This window comes from Brachionichthys hirsutus, chromosome 22 (assembly GCF_040956055.1).
Source record: "Brachionichthys hirsutus isolate HB-005 chromosome 22, CSIRO-AGI_Bhir_v1, whole genome shotgun sequence".
In the NCBI taxonomy this organism is placed as follows: domain Eukaryota; kingdom Metazoa; phylum Chordata; class Actinopteri; order Lophiiformes; family Brachionichthyidae; genus Brachionichthys; species Brachionichthys hirsutus.
The window spans coordinates 3,590,621-3,609,225 of NC_090918.1; the positions used below are offsets into that span (position 1 = coordinate 3,590,621).

The 18,605-nt window shown below is 49.8% G+C and overlaps 3 protein-coding genes across 3 annotated transcripts in view; 1 reads left to right on the forward strand and 2 right to left on the reverse strand.

The window, feature by feature from the left end:
* Window positions 1-1,717: 1,717 nt before the first annotated feature.
* rpap3 (RNA polymerase II associated protein 3) lies at window positions 1,718-6,034 on the reverse strand. Its single transcript, XM_068755262.1, has 16 exons — window positions 5,882-6,034; window positions 5,620-5,766; window positions 5,428-5,538; window positions 5,218-5,345; window positions 5,037-5,158; window positions 4,696-4,775; window positions 4,506-4,616; window positions 4,227-4,354; window positions 4,027-4,148; window positions 3,768-3,838; window positions 3,450-3,542; window positions 2,982-3,163; window positions 2,711-2,888; window positions 2,527-2,624; window positions 2,354-2,454; window positions 1,718-2,252 (listed from the first exon to the last, which is right to left on the reverse strand). The coding sequence occupies exons 1-16, from the start codon at window positions 6,032-6,034 to the stop codon at window positions 2,167-2,169; spliced, it is 1,911 nt and encodes a 636-aa protein (XP_068611363.1). The 3' UTR covers window positions 1,718-2,166.
* A 767-nt stretch (window positions 6,035-6,801) lies between these two features.
* On the forward strand, window positions 6,802-8,724 carry atp23 (ATP23 metallopeptidase and ATP synthase assembly factor homolog). Its single transcript, XM_068755340.1, has 6 exons — window positions 6,802-7,030; window positions 7,214-7,259; window positions 7,493-7,574; window positions 7,658-7,795; window positions 8,052-8,135; window positions 8,212-8,724. The coding sequence occupies exons 1-6, from the start codon at window positions 6,883-6,885 to the stop codon at window positions 8,413-8,415; spliced, it is 702 nt and encodes a 233-aa protein (XP_068611441.1). The 5' UTR covers window positions 6,802-6,882; the 3' UTR covers window positions 8,416-8,724.
* A 9,560-nt stretch (window positions 8,725-18,284) lies between these two features.
* The window catches only part of lrig3 (leucine-rich repeats and immunoglobulin-like domains 3), a 16,579-nt gene continuing 16,258 nt past the window's right edge, over window positions 18,285-18,605 (reverse strand). Inside the window, 1 exon segment of the mRNA XM_068755506.1 lies at window positions 18,285-18,494. Coding sequence (XP_068611607.1) covers window positions 18,285-18,494 — 210 coding nt within the window.

An 18,605-nucleotide genomic window follows, 5' to 3' on the forward strand; every position in this document is an offset into this window, starting at 1 on the left:
TCCGATTCTTTCCACCTGGCGCTTCGACGAAGAGTCGTGAGTCATCCTCACTCTCCTCGCCTCTCAGGTGGGCCTTCGGAGATTCGAATCGAAGGCCCGGAGGTCATAGACATCGGCCGGAGGTACACGCTCCGGTGCACGTCTGACTGTGTGCCCTCCTGCCGCTACGCCATGACCATGGGCAGGCACACCGTGAGGGGCGGCGCCGTCGACATCACGCTGGAGCGTCCGCACGAGCCCGTCACCGTCACGTGCCAGGCGGAAAACGCCGCCTCGAGGAAGACGGCGTCGGCCAGCCGGACGATGAAAGTCCAAGGTATAGAGACGCCTGGACCGTCCCCTGTCCTCGTTCTCACACGTCCTTGACCTGCGTCTTCTGCTGCAGGTCTGAACTCGTCCACCCGTCCCGGGGACGCTTCAGCTGCGCTCCTGGTGGCCTTGCTGATCTCTGCTGCCTTCACGCTGTGACACGTTTGTCTCCCCGCCACTGCACGCGGTCCACACACGAGGTGGATTCGGCGGTCCCGACTCGCCTCCGGGTGGTCGCAGAGTCCGCTATGGCGCTCTTCATTTGTCTCGCTGGTCGGACAGATCGCCGAACCCTGTTTACATATTTTTTAGTTTGAGACGTGGAGCAGCCTCTCAGCATTTATGGAGGCGGAAATGTTTGTGTTGGCGTATAAATAATGCGGCGATGATGTTTGATGAAATAAAATCTCAAGTGAATCAGTCTCGCTGAGGTTATGCTAAGCTAAATGAGCAGGGCTTAAACCCCAGATGTCTTTAGAAGCACGGTCCTGATTGGCCCTCAGCCCCGTCTGCAGGCTGTCCCCTGAGGTCTGCGCTGATCCCTCTCTTCTTCGGCCCGTCGGGTTGAGATCAGAGGAAGTAATATAAATATGTCAAACTTTATTTATATAATGCTTAAAAAAAGAACTGGTTGGAATCAACAGAAGAGGACGAGAGGAATCATCAGACTATTGGTTGTGGCGCCAGACCTATCCCGGCTGACTATGGGCGGGGCACCCTTCGGACGAGTCGCCAGCCGCGCACACACAAGCCACGCGGTTTGGTGTGGCTAATGACTGCGGCTCATTCCTCGGCCTGTAAGGGTGAGTCCCATAAACCAGCTGAAGTGTCTGCTGGACGTTCTCGTAACAAGGACAAAGACAGGGAGCAGCTGGCGCCGTGTGGATTTAAACTCCTGCCGTCGTTGCACAATAGAGACGGCTCATTCCCGTATTCACTGACTCCATCTCGGCACACACACAGACGACGAGAGACTCCTTTATTTGCCGAGTGATCGTGACTCAACCTGTGAAATTCCATCGCGGTTTTGCATTGTGCAGGCTTTACTGGGCAGGATCTAGAGGGGGGGTGTCTTGGAGTGTCTTTACGCTGTGTCCAAAACCACCTGGAACCGGTTCTCACCATCACACGCACAGAGTTTCAGTCAGAGGAACGTTCCCCTGAGAACCGAACACCTTCAGAGGGCAAGTTAATGTTTGTCTTCCCTCCACCAATAGAAAGGAGGTGTCTTGAGCCGGCGGCCGATCTATTGTGCAACGAGAGCTAGGTCGAAGGTCAAACAGCGACAATCGTTCCTCGTCCTCCCGAATGAAAACCACGAAGATCGTTGCATGAGGAAAAAGATTCCGTGCCAGAGGTCCGGAGAGAAAGTCCGACTCCGGATCAGCCCGCTGTACCGACGGGAGCAAGACCACGACATATTTCCACAGGCGACTTTGATGGAAGTGAATCAGGTGAGAGTTTATTCAGCGTCAGAATACAACTGAGAACAATGCGTGGAACGTGAACGCGTTGATAAAACGCAGAACTCTGAGAACAATGCGTGGAACGTGAACGCGTTGATAAAACGCAGGACTCTGAGAACAATGCGTGGAACGTGAACGCGTTGATAAAACGCAGAACTCTGAGAACAATGCGTGGAACGTGAACGCGTTGATAAAACGCAGAACTCTGAGAACAATGCGTGGAACGTGAACGCGTTGATAAAACGCAGAACTCTGAGAACAATGCGTGGAACGTGAACGCGTTGATAAAACGCAGAACTCTGAGAACAATGCGTGGAACGTGAACGCGTTGATAAAACGCAGAACTCTGAGAACAATGCGTGGAACGTGAGCGCGTTGATAAAACGCAGGGTCACACGCCGTACTTCTTCTGCACGGCTGTGACAGACGATCCTTCCAGCTCCGATCGGTGAAGGAAGTCGAACACTTCTTTCAGCACTGGAGGAGAGAGCGAGCGAGCGAGAGAGAGAGAGAGAGAGAGTCAGTCATCATGAAAAGCAAGGCCGAATGAGTCAGAGTCAGAGTCAGAGCCAGCCAACCTTTCTTCTCCGAGGACGACATGAACATGACGGCCATGTCGAAGCGCCGGACGCTGGCGAGGCTCCGGAGGACGGCCAGCGTGACGGCTGCGTCTTCGTTCCTGCAGACGGCCCGAGTTACAGTCCGGCAGAATGAAACACACGCAGAACCGAACAACGGGTCCAGGACTCACTGGATGTAGAAGCCACGCAGGGTCCTCAGGATTTGATAGAAAGTGTCCGGCTCCAGGGAGTTGTGGAAGATGTCGATGTAGGAATCAGGCTCGATTTGCTGCAAAGACAACAACGATACGGGGGCGGGGGCGGGGCTTACATTAAAGCCCAGCGCGCCGCCGGGCGTTCTGCAGGCCGGCTCACCCTCAGGTATCTGTAGATCCCTTCAGGATGGTTTCCGATCCTTCGGAGTCCGGCCTCCAGCTGGAAGCCGCTGGTCGGCGGAGGAGGCACGGCCGTTACAGCTGAGGAGGTGCCGCCGGACGAACGAGGAGGCGCCACCTCCTCCTCCTCCTCCTCCGGCGGGGGCTTGGTGTCTCCGCTAGTAGGAACAGAAAGGGAGGACGTGTTTAGGAGTCGGGGGGGGGGGGATATATATAATAGATCCTTAAATATACGCGGCAGTGAAACAAACCGGCTGCACGTGGAAGACGGGACTTCTGCGTTCTCCTCGATCTTGATCATCTTGGCGCTGGGCGACGATGACTTGTCCTCGGCGTCTCCGCCCACTTCCTGGATGAAGGCCGTGGAGCCGTCCGGCTCCGCCTCAGACACCTTTCCACTCACTTCTTCGATATCAATCCTCCTCAGAGGTTTCTGGGAGATGTGAAGAGGCTCTGTGTTAATTGTCCTCAGGACGATACAGGTGCGTCGGCAGCTAACGGGATGCGTCTGACCGTCGGTCGAAGGCCTTCTGTCACCCGCGGCAACGTCGTGAACGTGAGCAAACAACTCCAGCGATCATAAATTATTTCATCCAGTTTAAACATGCTATGGAATAACATTTTTCTAGCAGCTCTTTTAATCCGTCCTGCTATTTGCATTTTTCTTCGGCCTGTACCGTCTTTGACGAAATACCTACGTTATCACCAAACACACTCACAGCTGAACGCAAATGCGCCGGTTTGTCTACGGGCTGAACGGTTCTCCTCTGTGTGCCGGCTGCTGTGTGAAGACGGCTGCCGGACCCCAGGGCCTGACAAGACACGGACGAGACAGAGGTCAAGGTCATCGATAATGAAGTCTGAGCCATTTAGAATTCCTGTGCTGGTTCTCACGGCCGGGTGGACTCGAGACACAGCGATGTCTGCGAGGCAGAAACGTGTTTTTTTTATATCAGTAACCTGATTAGAAACGTTCCCCGTCGTTCCGCTTATCGCTTCTTTATCTAGAGTTTGAGCTAAAGCAATTTAGAACGTACAATCTGGAGTTTCTGGAGTTCATTCAAGGCCTGCTTGTTCCCTGGTTCCAGCCTCAGCACCTCCTGGAAATCTGACAAACACACACACACACACACACGTTCTCAGAGTCTTTTCATTCAGATTTTAGAACGTTAAGAACCCGAGCCGGACTTGTAAATGAAAACTATAAATCCGGTACCGGGACACAGATAGCGGTGAGAGCGACGCCTTTTATCGCTCCCGTTTGCCCGTGGAGGACCGAGCCGTTCTATACGCCACCTTGCTTGGCTTCCTGCGGCTTCCCTAAAGCCGCTCTGGCCGTGGCGCGGCGGGCGAACGCCTTGGAGTACGTGCCGTCCAGGTAAATGGCTCTGGTGCAGTCCACTTCCGCCTCGGCGTACCTGCGGCAAAAACATTTGCTCTTCTTCCCGCCCGACAGATGAAGGGGCTGCGCAAATGAGAGCCCCGGGGGGGCTGACCTGGCTAGCTTGAGGAAGGCCATGGCTCGGTTGGCAGACAGCAGGACGTTCATGTCGTCCGCCTCGATGCCTCTGCTGTAACACTCGACAGCCGCCTCGTACTTCCCCTCTTTGAAATAACCGTTCCCCTGAAAGACACGTCCGGCAGTGAACTTAAGACGGCGCCCTCCATTTGCGAGCTGAACGACAGGAAGTCGATGCGCGCGTAAACAGTGACATCACACAGGAAGATTCCGTAAACACAATCGCCTTGCGAAACAACAGAAGAGACAAGCCCACTCTGTCTTTCTGCGTCACCGCCTCCTGCTTCCGCTGCTGCGCCTCCACGGCAGCAGCCTCCTTCGGCTGCCTGCTTTCCTTCGGGGCTCCAGGCTCTTGTTTTCCAAGGCTCTGAAAGCAGTCAGAAAAAAAGAAAAACCCAGTCGATAAACAAGACGACCTGAAACCGAGGGTCAGTGGCAAAAACGACGGCGCTCACCTCTTTGATTTTCTGCGCTTCGTTTAGAGCTTCCGTGTTCTCGGGGTCGAGCCGGAGAACCGTCTCGTAATCTGTTGAGAAGCAGATTCACTATTAGACGTTTCGCCTCTCATCCAACACCCCCCCCCCCCCCCCCTTTATAAATGCTAATGACTCCCGAGGAGTCTTTGTTCCGGTAGTTTCCGGTCATGTTGGATGAGAGGAGAAAGGCCCAGTTGATTCTTTGTTCTCACTCTTCCTGATTGACCCCTGACCTGCCGGATTGGGAACCGACGCGCTCTAAACTCTAAACATCGTAGTTGTTGTTGTTGTTGTTGGTTGTTTTTTTTTACCTTCTAAAGCAGATTGATAATTCTTCAGAGCGAAACGCGCCGCTCCTCTCCGTGCGTACGCTTTGTGATAACTGCTGTCCAGGGCGATGGCCAAGCTGCAGTCGGACTCTGCCACAGCGAACCTGCAAAGAACAGCCCGTTATCGATAGAGCCCCCCCCCCCCACGTTTGCTATTACTTACTTTTTGAGCCGGTAGAAGGAGGCGGCTCGGTTCGTAGGAAGCGCGGGGTCGTACGGATCGGCTTCCATCCCTCTGGTGTAACATTCGACGGCATCGTTGTACTTCCCCTCTTTGAAGAACGTGTTTCCCTACATAAAAAGAAAATAACCTGCTTTTAATAACGGGTCCTTGCTTCTCTTTGTCCTCTGACGTACGTCATGAAGGATTCACCATCTCTTTCTCAGCGAGCGCTTTCCCCCGATCCACTCCGGCGTCCTCCGAGTCCGACGCGTTGGACTCTGGAGGACTCTCCTCCTTGTCGACCTCTGACAGAGCCTTCTCCTGCGAGCACAGAGGCGCACGTCTTTAATCCGGAGGCGCACTTCACAACTGACCACCTTTTTATAAGAACGCGTTAGCCACCACGTCAAACTTGTCCCATGTCCGATAATCATATGACTTTATCCTGGGATGTTTCTGGGCCTCGTCTCCACTGCCTGTCGGCTCCTTTTTTCTCGTTCCTTTCATCTTAGCTTTGTAGTCTTTGTTGCGCACAGCTGGGAGCTTTTCCTACAAAACAGAAGCATCAAGATGATTACGCAAAAAAAAAAAAAATAGAATAGATCATCCGAAAACGTGATTTGTTCTTCGGACTGATGGATGAACGGAAACGGAAGAGACAAACCTGGGGCCCCCGCGGTCCTCCTGTCTTCAGGTCCTCGTCCTTCTTCTTCGTGTCCGTCTCCCAGCTCTCCAGATCCTTAATGAAACTGAGCATATCCTCGGTATTTTGCCGCATTTGAAGCTGCAACTCAAAAGCTTTGCCTCCCCCGGACATGTTGCTCGCATACATTTTGTGTTATACGCTCGCTAACACTCGTTCTTGTAGGATTTAGCTTGGGTGTTGCAGCTAAATGCTAAACGCGTTTAGCATACAGGTGGCTAGCCAGCTAGCCCGCAGGAATACGAAGCGTCGACGCAGAAAGTAAAGGCTTCTTTAGTCGGTTTACCTTGAAAAATACCGGATTATTTTTTTAATTCGTTTGTAGATAATGGTTGATAACGTATCTGTAGCTAATCCGGCTAAACAGAGCAGGACGTGCGACGTCGTTCAACGCGCTCTGTTTATGTTCGGAGCCATGACAGCCATGTCCCAGCAGCCTTTGCGCTACTAGTCTCGCGTCGCACGTAAACAAAGATCGTCTATAATTTGATGATCGATATTATCCGGTACGGTCCCTGGATTTAAAGTAAACAGCGAACCATCAACCCAAACTGTACAGGGAAAATGCAACTGAATACTAACGTGAAAACAGTTTTTATGGCTTTTTGCTTTATCATAATAAAACTACGAGTCGTAATATCAAATGTAAATCGGACTACACGGAGAACTGACCTTTTTCACCACTTTCCGCCTCTTCACGATTCTCCTAATAGACGATCTAAACTATACGAATCTGTAAAAAAAACAAAAAACCTTTAATTTATATTTTTCATACATAAAATTAAAGTGTATATTCCTTGATTTATTTGGAAAGCCTAAATTCTAATTAATGTAAACAAAAATATTTCACCCACACCTTTACCTTTGACCTCTTTGCTACCACGTGATCTCCAAAACAGCGATGACCTCTCCCCCCAGCTAGCGGTAGCTAACCAGTGCGACTTCTGGTAGCATTTCCTACAATGGACAAGGATAAACCGGAGGAGGATTATGGATACGGTCTATTCCCAGAGAGACACAAGAGCAAGTACAGAAAGGGATCAATCGCGGAGGGGCTGTTCACTTTCAATCGCAAATGTCGGCTCATGTTAGCTTACACAATGGAAATGAGTGAGTATCCCAGCTAGCTAGCTAGCTAGCAACCTTCCATCGGCTCGTGAACGCTGGGCTAAATGTCTGAGAGGGAGTTCTCCCCGACGGGTCTGGCGTTCACGCGCGTTTATGCGTGATCTGCGGGTCTTCCTGTTTAACGCCACTAATAAATGCTTTATCCTGTTCTCCTCGCCCTTCCAGGCCCGTTCGCCAAACTGCTCCTCAGCGCCATGAAGAGTTCTGGATGGTAGGGAACCATTTTAAACCGGAGCCCAGTCTGTTCGGCCTTTGTTGATCTTACACTGTAAACCTTTTACAGTGTAATTTTCTTACTATTTACATAGAACATGCCCTTAATAGTCTGTTATTTATGCTCTTAGCATCCATGCACACAATAAAACTACGTGTGATCCTGTTTTACTTCATTCTGAGCCCATTTATTTGGCACCGGGCTCACTTTGCTCTCTCCCCTGAACGCAGCCAAGCGTTTCCAGACCGGCACTTCTCTTGTGAGGATTGTGACGGGAAGGTCAGCGGCGGCTTCGATGCAGCTTCCTCTCAGGTGAGCGGAGAAGCCCTTTCTCATTAACGAAGACGGCCGAACGCACCAGCTCGACGTGATGGAGCTCTGCTTCGCGTTTACAGATCGTTCTGTGTCAGAACAGCATCCACCGACAAGCCCACATGACCCAGGTGGTGACGCACGAGCTCGTTCACGCCTTCGACCACTGCCGCGCTAAAGTCGACTGGTTCAACAGCTTCAGGCATCTGGCTTGTTCCGAGGCGAGTCCGGCTCCGTTCCTGCACTTTGCTTATCCGCGTGGTAATAAATGATTCGTCCCTGTTATAACACAAACGCCCCCGGCGCGTACAGCCCGGCCTGGGCCCGAACCCGAACCCAAAACGCACCGATTCGTGTTGAAAATCTGGATCTTTCTTAGAATAAGTTTTAGATCGTACCAAATGGCAGTAAATGATGATTGGATGTTTGATTTGATTGATACATGTCGAGTTATAAAATCTTCTGTTGTTATTCCAGATTCGGGCAGCGAACCTCAGCGGAGAGTGTTCCTTTCAGAACGAAATGGGCCGATTGAACTTCGGCGTGAAGGCGCATCATCAGGTGCCGGCGCTGGGATGAATCGCCGCTTCCTGTTCGTTCGTGTCTCCGGGCTGAGCTTGACCTTTTTTTTTGACAGGAGTGCGTCAGAGGCTGCGCCCTTCGCTCCATCCTGGCTGTGAGGAACATCAGCCGAGAGGAGGCGACGAAGATCCTCGACGAGGTCTTCGACACGTGTTTTAACGACCATGCTCCGTTTGGACGGATCCCGCACAGCAAGAAAGATGCTCAGTTCGCCTACAGGGATCACGTGAACAGAGATCGGTACAATGCTAACCTTTAGCGTTGCCGCTCTCACGTGTAAACTGCCCGAAGGGGCTTTGACTGGCAGCTGTGGACGACGTGGAAACCAACGTGTCCCTTCAGCGGATCTGGCGCTGAGATTCTTCGGAGCGGAGACGTATTTCATCTTCGTACTCCGGACGTTCATTCTGTAGAAGTGAAGCGGCGCCATAAACGAGGCCCCGGTGAGACGTTCGTCTGTTTTCAGGTGCTTTTAAGAAACTACAGGAGATCCTTCGTCACTTATTCCATGTAAATACAGCTGATACAGAATATGCTATACAGAATCGACTCGTTGAAATTAAAGTTTGAATCCAATGAAATGTCTCGTCCTTTTCCCCAGGACTAGACATCGGTACAAAATCAGCATATTACCGATTCATAAAGAATTCATGCATTTCATCCTCGGAAAAGATTTGTTTAAATTAACCTGTGAGGCGAGGAGTGTTAGCAAAGTGACAAAAGTTCTTCAGCAACACGGTCGACTTGGCGGATATCTGCGCCGTGGCGCTAAAATGTCGCAGCTGACATCTTTATTGGACGTTAGCATTTGAAGAATCTCATATCCTTCCCCGGAGATTAATGAGGGGAGAAGTTATAAGGGAATTACCGGTAGTCTCATAATCCCACACACACGCGTCATCCTCCTCTGCCTATCTCAAAGACGACACCCTCTGCATCATAATCGCGTTCACTTTGTGTCAATAGAGGAGCTCTAAAGTCTTAAGAGGATTAGGTTCATTATCGGAGGCCTAACAGAGAACATGTAGAATACAAACTCGAGGTGTCGGCATCGGAGTGAGACAAACACGGACACGAGACAATATTCTGTAAACATGCTAGATAAAGAATAAACAAAACGATATAATTATTTTTCCAACAGTTAGAACAAGCTTGTTGATTTGTAAGTTGTTGTATTTCATTCTTAAGCGCACATCGCAGGGCAGACATGCTGAGGTCAGAGGTCAAGAGTCCTTGTCAGTCCTTGCCGATGCTACCTAGTAAGCTACGGCGGCGGTTTTGGTCGTGTTTATACCCTTTTCGCTTTATTTCGTAATCATCTGTGAGAACGACGAGGCTTTTTAGACACCAAATCCAAGCCGCAGCTTTCAAGTAAAAATAAAATACATATTTAATCAGGGAAATTACATCAGATGGATTTTAGGACCGTCTATTATTCGACATTACCGGCAGCCCAGAAGTTCCTGTTTTACAGCTGCAGTACCGTTTCTGCGCGGTAGATGGCGCCCCAATCCCCCCATCCTCGAATAGAACCACAAGGAAAAAGATCTCTGGCAGTTTTATTGATGCTTCTAATTGAATTGGCTGAGCTGTGGCCTGTTTCAGGTGAACGCTGAGCCCGTAGCAGAGGCGCTGCTGCGAAGAGTGGCGACTTGCATTATTCCATCGCTTCCAAAAGGCAGTGATCTCATTAGGATCCTCGCTAATCTGCTCCAGGACAGCACATTAACCCCCGAGAGCTCTAATGAACTTCCCTCGTTCATTACCACGGTGCCGGATTTAGCTGCAGCGTGGAGCGGTGCGAGGACTTTGTGAGGGTTCGAGGTGTCGTCGCTGGGGTGGAGCTGGTAAAGCGCGACTTTTAAAGAGCCTAAGAAGACGGAGCTATTTCTGGATTCACTTTGTGGGAGGATAATGAGCAATTTCCGTATTAGATATCGCTTCAAAAATGCGAAAGGAGCTTAAGGGGAAGAAAGGTTCGACACACATGTCCCTCTTTGAGATGACTTTGAAATGAAAGGAGGAAGCGGAGGAGTTGGCCGACGTGGCATCCTGTAGCCGAGGCGGCCATTTTTCTGTCCTCTCTGTGGCACTCTGGGGAAGCACTCGAACAAAGAAATGACATCGAGTCCAGTCACCCGTTCTTTAGCCCGAGGAGGACAATCATCTTCACCTGATCGAGGACAAGGGTGCAGATCTGAAACGGCCAACATGAATTCATTAGTCTTTAAATAAATACATATCTATATTTATATAAATATCCAGAATAAAACACACACACAATCACATTTTTTGAGAACGGAGTATTAACTTCATCATTCACTTTAAATTTGTTGTTTCTGCTTTAGTTAAGGCGAGTTTCAACTTTCTCAAGTAGCAAAACAAACCCGAACGTTTTATTCGTTACATTAGGGCGCAGCAGTCGACATTGTCGCCTCAACGCTAGAAGGTTCTGGGTTCATATCCCGGCCACGCTCTTCTAGCTGTTCCAGCTTCAACCCAGCATCCAAAAACAGGCAAATTCGGGTGATTTTTTTAAAAAAGATCAAATGAACGCAACTATATCTCCGTTACCTGACAGCAGTAGTTAAAAGTTAAATGAGGATCGTTGCTGCTGCACCGAAGCAGCGACGCACGGGAAGGAAAACGTGGAAGTCATTAGGATTCACAGCACAAATCCTCTGGAGGTGAATTGTCTAACTGGATAATTAACTTCCCCAGCAGGGAAGCGCTGTATGAGACTGCGGGGGGGGGGGGGGGGGGGGGGGGGGGGTCAATTAATTACGAGTGCAAGTTGAGGATTAATTATCGAGATGTTTAAAGTTGGCACATCATCTTTGTATCGTCGTTGGCGAGGCCATTTCGGACCTGAATTCATGGTTGGTTGACCCGAATCCCCCAAAACAAACGTTCCTCATCGATGAAAAATAATAACATTAAAAGCCATTTTTAGAAGTTTTTTTTTTTTTTTAAACATTACAATTATATCGTAAAGTTGTGCCACATTGTCTTGAATGATCAGCAATAAGAAGATGAAAACATTCAGATTCCCGGGTTCCTTCGTTGGAGAGGAGGCGGCGGCGAGTTTCCCACGTTGCGTTTCCAACAGCGAGAGAAGACCAGGGATTTGTGCGCACACACGCACACACACACACACACACGTCATGCGTGTAACGTGTCTCTTTTCTCCCACGTCTCTTCCATCATATCTAAAAACTTTACGCCCACATGGGACAGCTTGAAGACGGTTAACGCTCCCCCCTGAACTGGAGTCGACTTCCATGAAGGTAATTAACGCTGGCTGGCATTTGCGTCCTCGTTTAGCTAATGATATGCGGGGTATTAATTAGGCCTGAGCGATTTACATAACATCCGCCGGACAACGTCCCGAGGAGAGAGCAAGCGCTCCCCGAAGTCGCCGGCTCTCATTAAGGAATCCTCACCGCCGGCGCCGCTCACCTTGACGAGTGTCGCCGGTCGTGGTGAAAAGTAAACTCCGGTAAACTTTAAACCGGGAACGTTAACGGGCCCCCCCGAGGAGGAACCGACATTTGTCTTCTGCCGATGGATCAGGGAACAGAGACGGGGAACCGAAAGGGTCCAGCTTTAGGTCCCTGAACCCAAACAACGAGGTAACAGACTGAACATCGTTGCGCACGCAGCGTTCCAGGATCCATTGGTGTGTGTCGGCCGCGCACGGCCGTTTGACTTTTGTAAAATGCCGACTTGTGAACGGATGAGTCGGGGAACAGGAATCAGATCCGAAGCCACGACCTCGATTCCTGCTTCCAACGGGTCAGGTGGGCGGTGGCGCCGGGCGATGGCCGAGGGCGTCGGCGGGATCGCCTCGGCCTCCTGCCTGCCCTGCTTGTGAGACACGCGTCCGCCGTTTCTGAGCCGAGCAGGTGGCTGCTGGGATTCCCAATCCGTCGAAGGGAGGAGCTTGAGATTGCCTGAGGGGCCAGTCCGCCTCTCCGGTGTGCCACATTAGTGCGACCGCCGGTGCCACGGGTCCGGATAACTGTCCTCCAATCTGGCGGCTTTGTCACGGATGAGCTCCGGCGGCGGCGGAGCCTGAACGGCAGCAACCGGAGGGATCGCTGCGTCTCCAGCGAGGACACGAGTGAGGACAAAAGGGTCGGATCTCCCAGAACCCCCCCAGCTGCAGCGGATTCGCGTTGGTCGGCTGAGTTCCTTCAGGTTTCATGTTAGAGGTCAAAGGTCACGGGATTCATCAAGACGAGCTTTTGGGCCCAGTGTCTGTCTGTGAAGGGCATTAACAAACCATCCGACCCTCGCAGCATCTGACCCGCACAGCATCCGACCCTCGCATCATCCGACCCTCGCGGCATCCGACCCTCGCAGCATCCGACCCTCGCAGCATCCGACCCTCGCAGCTTCCGAACCTTTGCCGGCTTGACCTCAGCATGGGTTCCTCATTCCGGATGGCGAGGATGGGTCTGACCTCCGGCGCACATCACAGTAATCAATCACGAGCCGGGTAAGGCGGGGTCCGCCTGCTGGCCCCGCCTTTCACGTTGCACCTGACACTATTGATCAGTTCTGGCAGGCAATTAAAGAGTAATTAAAGAGCACAAACGCAGAGAATATAAAAAAATATAAATATAAAAAAACCGCAGGCAAGGAGAGTTGTGTCCAATGAACAAATCTACGACTATGAATAACAAATGCAGATAACAGACCAGCGTGTTTCACCTTTTACTGCATCGCAAATAAAAAGAAAATTATATTCCACGACTCCAAATAAAGAAATACGCTCTAGGCCTAGTAAGAAAGGAACATTTTGTGAAATTCAGATCTTTCCTCACTGCAACAACAAAATGAATCCTCAAATCAATGTTAGTAGAGTCATCACTGAATCGACTGTTCCATCAATTTCATTTAAAACGTGGCTGTTTGTTTCTCTATGTGACCCCGATGCAGATAAAGATAAAGAGTCTTCTCTGAATCAGAATAAATATCATTTATATTAATTGTCTTTCTCTGCCTTGAATCCAATCCTGGACCTTTACATGCAGCCACTAGAGGTCACTGTGGTGCCGCTTCCTCTTCTACGTATCAAGACTTCTGGGTGAAATGACATTTTATACTGACCTTAACCCTGTTTATTTTCCCGTATAGAATGCGAGTACACATTAATTCCTGCATTGAGTCGTTTGCATGTTGCTTTCTCCGAGTGAATGCGCACACAGTTTGCTGAAGGCGTGTCGGCGCATTAGAACGAATGAAGTGTTTTCTTTTTAAATCCTTGCATAAAGTTCACAAGCAGGACACATTTAAGACGGAACCTGAGACGCATTTCATTCAACAGAAACTCATTCCTCATCTCAAGAAAACACTCTTTGGCTTTTTGCCCCGCAGGCCACGCCGATCTTACGAAACTTTGCATGACTCAGCACATTGTAATAAACATGCACCAATCTGTACCTCGGAATAGGAAGCACGTCTCATTTTATAGTGCAACCTCTCTCTCTCGCTCTCTCTCTCTCTCTCCTCTGGAAGAATGGAAAAAAACCCCACATCTCCAAAAACCGCTTTTGATGGAAAACGCAGCTGTTTGCATGTTTGCTGGCGTGGAGGGCATGGAAACGGCGTGTGCAGCACGCTCTGACAGCCCCGTAGGCCTTCTGGCAGGCCAACGCCAGGTCTCAGCGCTGCGGCTTCACGTGGTCCAACACGCTGAATGAGTCACTGAGCGGAAACACGTCTGTCTCTCCCGTGCAGCGTGGCGAGCCCTGGTGACGTCCAGCGAGCCGGCCGAGGCCCGGTGACATCAAGAGAGGGCTACGAAACAGCAAAAAAAGGTCTCTGAGGATATATAGAAAATACCTTTAATATCATATACAGGATAAAAATAGCAAGACGTTAGAGCGACGACATGATTTCTCTAAATATTTGACGTCTAGTAGCTTGTACTTATTTTACATTTCATGATACGGGGTCACAAAACGAACAAGAATCCATTTTTACGATCGATCCCGGCCCGCAGTCACATTTGTTGGTCTTGCGATGCTCGGTGGATAGAAAGAGAAGGTTATTTTAGTTTTATTATATTATTATTATTCCAAAGGAATAAGCCCAAAGTGCTTCACTTACGTGGTTTCAGTATTAAGAGACAGTTTAAGAAACGGCAGTACTTCGATATCAGTAAACGTCAGATACAAGCTTTACAATGTCTGAGGAAGCCTGAAGGAGTTTTTGACTTGTGCACCTGCACAACTATCACAGCTGCAGTACAAGAGTACTGTAGTACAAACACACTAAAAGCACCAGCTACACAAATACACAACGCCACGACTAGATTCTAACAATGGCCGAGCTCATTGCCTGCTCATGAGTTTTTGTATTTTTTTATGTCCCTCTTTTCCTCCTGCAGCATTTCGCTCAAAGCTGTTCCGTGTGTGTGTCGGACTGAGCCGTTGCCGAGGTGATTACAATCAGGTGTTACCGTGTGATTGATGCGGTGCCGCCACACATGTGCCGCTTTCACACTGCTAATTACAACACTTTCAAATGACGTGGAAAATTGGCCTGCAAAGACTTAAAAGAGGTCGACGAAGGACCATCTGGGGCGGAGAAGAAAGTCGCTGCTGGGAAGAAAAGAGGAGCGAGCGTCTAAAAATGGAACGCGGAGCGCAGGAAGTTCCTCGGAGAGCCTGGAAGACTTCTGATGAGGCAGCTGGAGAGTTCTCAAACTGCCGTCTCCAGTTCCGTTTCATGAATCGATTTTCATGCCATTTTGTCTGATAACGATCAATAAAAGGTTACGGATGGATCTTGCTGACATTTTCAGGAAATATTGGGAATGTTACCAGGAACAGATTATTAAATTTTGGTGTTGATCCAGAGGAGATTCCGGATCACTTTGACTTTTTAATTTAGCATTACAGTCAATGGAGCTTCAAATCATTTTCCTCAATTATTATTGACCAATGTTTATGGAATTTGACACAGTCATGTAGGATGGGGGGGGGGAGGGGTCTCTATCTCAACACCGAATGTCATCCGGATCGAATCTGGATTGCGGATGCTGATATTTGGGTTTTCCCATTTACTTATAATGGAGGCTTTTTCAGAAAATCATATCTTGTAAAACCTGCATTCAATTCACTCACAAAAAAATCAGAGTCAGGAACCATCATGAAAAACGTTTTCTGGATCAGATCCAGAATGAGGTCAGGAAAAAGCTTAAAAACTCCATTTATGGATTCAAAAATCAGTTCAATCAGTGGTTGAAAGGCATTCTGGGAAATGTAGGAACAGTCCAACCAAAGAGCAAGCGCACAGTAAAGAACAATGAAGTGGCTCCACTTTATTCGACTCATTATTTTTCGTTTCTTTGAACCGGTTCCACATTTGGCCCCTTTAGCAAAAACAATGATCTGGTTTTACTGTTATTTAATGAACTGCATTAGTTTAAAGAGACATTCTTTGTCCGTAGCTTTAAAAGAGAGAGAGCGAGACGGTCCCACCGAACAATAAAAATCCCCTCGCATCAGTTCGCTAACTTGTGAGTCCTTGTCATGAAGCCGCTTGGGGAATCCCAGCCTGGGAGCATCTGGCTGGTTTTAAGAGTCACGGACAGTTTGCTGCGGGTGGGCGCTCATGTGGGCTATATGGACCGTGGACGTTTAAAAGGGTCAATACATGCGTCTACAACTCAGCTGAGGCCTGGGTAGCGGAAAGCTCGGCAGCAATTTGTCCACCTGCATCCCTTTTGGTAACAATTACTGGTCCCGGAAAGAAAACATTACAGAGTCATTACGGTAATGATAGTAATCCAGGCCTCTGCAGGCCTCTGCTCCTCCTTCTCCTCGTCTTCCCTTCCCTTTTCCCACCTACACCTTGACTTTTAATTGTCTTTTTACACAAACGCCTCCCTTATCCCGACCTCGGGCACCTTTAAGGCCATCGTTCCTCTCGCGTTCCCGCTCTTAAACCGGAGTGCTACGTATCGGGAGGCCCTTTTCCTTAATGCGTCGCCGTGATTGGAGTTTATAGCCGCTATAAATCACATGACTCTGGAGGCAGACTTCGAGTCCAGACAGGAATATTGGAGGAAAATGTTGGCTCTTTTAAGGATTTACAGGCTTAAAACACCTCGAAACGCAAGAATACGTGAACGCCCTCCCTCACGACCAAGGGAGGGGGCGCCGCCGATGACGGGAGGAGGCCCGCCTGGCCGGCGTTAGACTTATTATTTGTGTTTCAGAAACTGAACTCATGTTGCCAAGACTCCGGTTACTCAAGACTCCGAGTCCCCGCTGCCAGCCAGTCTGGAAAACGTTTGAAAATCTTTGTTGTTGGAAAGAGCGCCGGGATGCCTGTCCCCGTGACGGGACGGCTCCGTCTTCCATCTGGAGGACGAGTGGGTGTGGGAGGACGCGTGCACGAATTCCTGCACAAAGAACCCAATGATAAAGGAGAGGAGCGGCCCGCAGTCAGTCTTCTGGGTGGGCCTGCATGCATTCAGCCGCCGAGGGACTGGTTCTGCACCCCCCCCCCCCCCAAGTGTTACGTCGTTTGAATGATATATTGGCTGTTAAACGTCAGTCTTCATCATCATCATCATCATCATCATCATCATCATCATCATCCTCTGCTTTCTTATGAGCCTTTTGTTGCTACACTTGCTGTTTTTCAATCCTTATTTCAATGATGTGAAGCTAAGAAGAACCGCTTTGAATGGATTCTCCTTAGATGTTATACGTTATTGTCATGCCAAGTCAATCGGGAAGAATGGGGCGGACCACGGTGCCGGGGATGGAACCTATCCCAGCCGACATCGGGCAGGAGGCGGGGCTAACCCGGGATAACAGTACATAGAATGGCAAAGTGGTGTCTCAATAGTGTCGGTGCTTAGCTGGCGAGTTTCAGAGAGAGAGCGAGGCCGCCGGACCGTCCGTCAACACCTCGATGTTCTGTCTGTGTCGATCAGGATCAGGCAACTCTGGTCTGGGGAGAAGTCATGGGACCCCCCCCCCCACCCCCGCTCACCCCCACTCCCGCTCACCCCCACTCACCCCCCCTCACTGAGTTCTGCTTTGCCGCCGACTGATTTCTCGCTGAATCCTTAACCAAACAATAAATATTCAACCGCTCACTTGTTCTAAATGGAGATGCTGTTTTCACAACACGGCTTGCCAGAACACGCCTGGGGGGGGGGGGGGGGGCTCGCTGCGTGGCGGTGTCGAGTTCTGATAGTTCAAACGTGTTTCTCTTTTTACCTACAGCAGGCGAGATGCCTTCGCTTCAGCGCCGAACCGTTTCACGTCTGTCTGAGGCGCCCCAGAATCCTGGATCCAACTCAGCCCGTTGAACCGAGATTAAATTCATCCCAGTGGAAGGACTGGCCGTTTTGTAATCCTTAATGACTGCGTGCGAGTTAATTGCCCTCCCCCCGCCCCCCCTATTCTTCCATTTGTTCGAGCTGTCGACAGCAGGCGTGGCCTGAAATGAAAACCCCGGAGCGTTTGTTTGCTCCTTGTCAGCACACGGCTTTTCCCATCATTGTCAGGGACGCCTCGTCGCTCACGCTTTTTTCAAACTGCCCCTCAGTGGGGCGGGCAGGGAGGGGGGGCGACAGACAGGCGGGGAGCGGCAGATATAATGAAGAACAAACGGATCTAAACTCTGCCTCGTGGGAAAGGGTGCACTTTCACTTTCCACTCGTACATATCAGACATTTACGTTAATACAAATGTTAAATACGTTGTTCATTTTTAAGGTTTAATTTTAAGCTATTCTCATACATTTTGTTACAACAAATCATTTTGGGCCACGCTTGTTTCATTTGCCCACTTCAGTTGAAGTGCTGATTCTCACAGAGGTCAAAGGTCAGCTGGAGACTGATGACTCAACCGCAAACAGACGACAAACATGATACACTTGGCCTTACAGGAGTTTGAAAGTTCTACTTCAGAAGTTTCCCCCCCAAAAAGTCGATGGATACAAGTCAAAACCATGCGTCTGCAGTTTCCTTGAACCCCCCCGGATTTAGCAAAAGTTAAAAAAATCTTCATTTTTTGAATCATTTAATTCTCAGAGTTAATTTATTGACACTTTTCTCTGTCTCCCTGTCTTTTTTTTTTTTTACGTAAACCATTTTCACTTGCGTTGTCGTAGCTCCACCTGTTTGCCCTCGCCCTCGTTCACATCCACTCTGACGGGGCTTTCCGGACGCTGTCGGCAGCCTCCGACAAATTGAAGAGATAATTGCAGGCTGCCGGCGACCGCAGCCACCAGCCAGGACGCCGCTGCGCTCTCCGGGTGCAACCGGAGGAACACAACCAGTCCGGAAGCGTCGACAGAAACCACCTGGATTTAGGCGACATTTGCCAAAGTTGCCTTTCCTGTTTGAGTCTTTTCGTCAGAAGTCCCCGAGGTCGAGGCTCCACCAGCCTCGGACTCATCCGAGCCGGGGGGTTT

Bases quoted from the DNA above. Each gene is read 5' to 3' on its own strand.
- rpap3 (XM_068755262.1), bottom strand. From the start codon at position 6,034: ATGTCCGGGGGAGGCAAAGCTTTTGAGTTGCAGCTTCAAATGCGGCAA. The intron at 5,767-5,881 runs GTTTGTCTCTTC...TCTGTTTTGTAG, and splicing joins GAGGACCGCGGGGGCCCCAG to GAAAAGCTCCCAGCTGTGCG. The intron at 2,253-2,353 runs GTTGGCTGGCTC...TCTCTCCTCCAG, and splicing joins GTCGTCCTCGGAGAAGAAAG to TGCTGAAAGAAGTGTTCGAC.
- atp23 (XM_068755340.1), top strand. From the start codon at position 6,883: ATGGACAAGGATAAACCGGAGGAGGATTATGGATACGGTCTATTCCCA. The intron at 7,260-7,492 runs GTAGGGAACCAT...CCCTGAACGCAG, and splicing joins GCCATGAAGAGTTCTGGATG to CCAAGCGTTTCCAGACCGGC. The intron at 7,575-7,657 runs GTGAGCGGAGAA...TCGCGTTTACAG, and splicing joins TCGATGCAGCTTCCTCTCAG to ATCGTTCTGTGTCAGAACAG.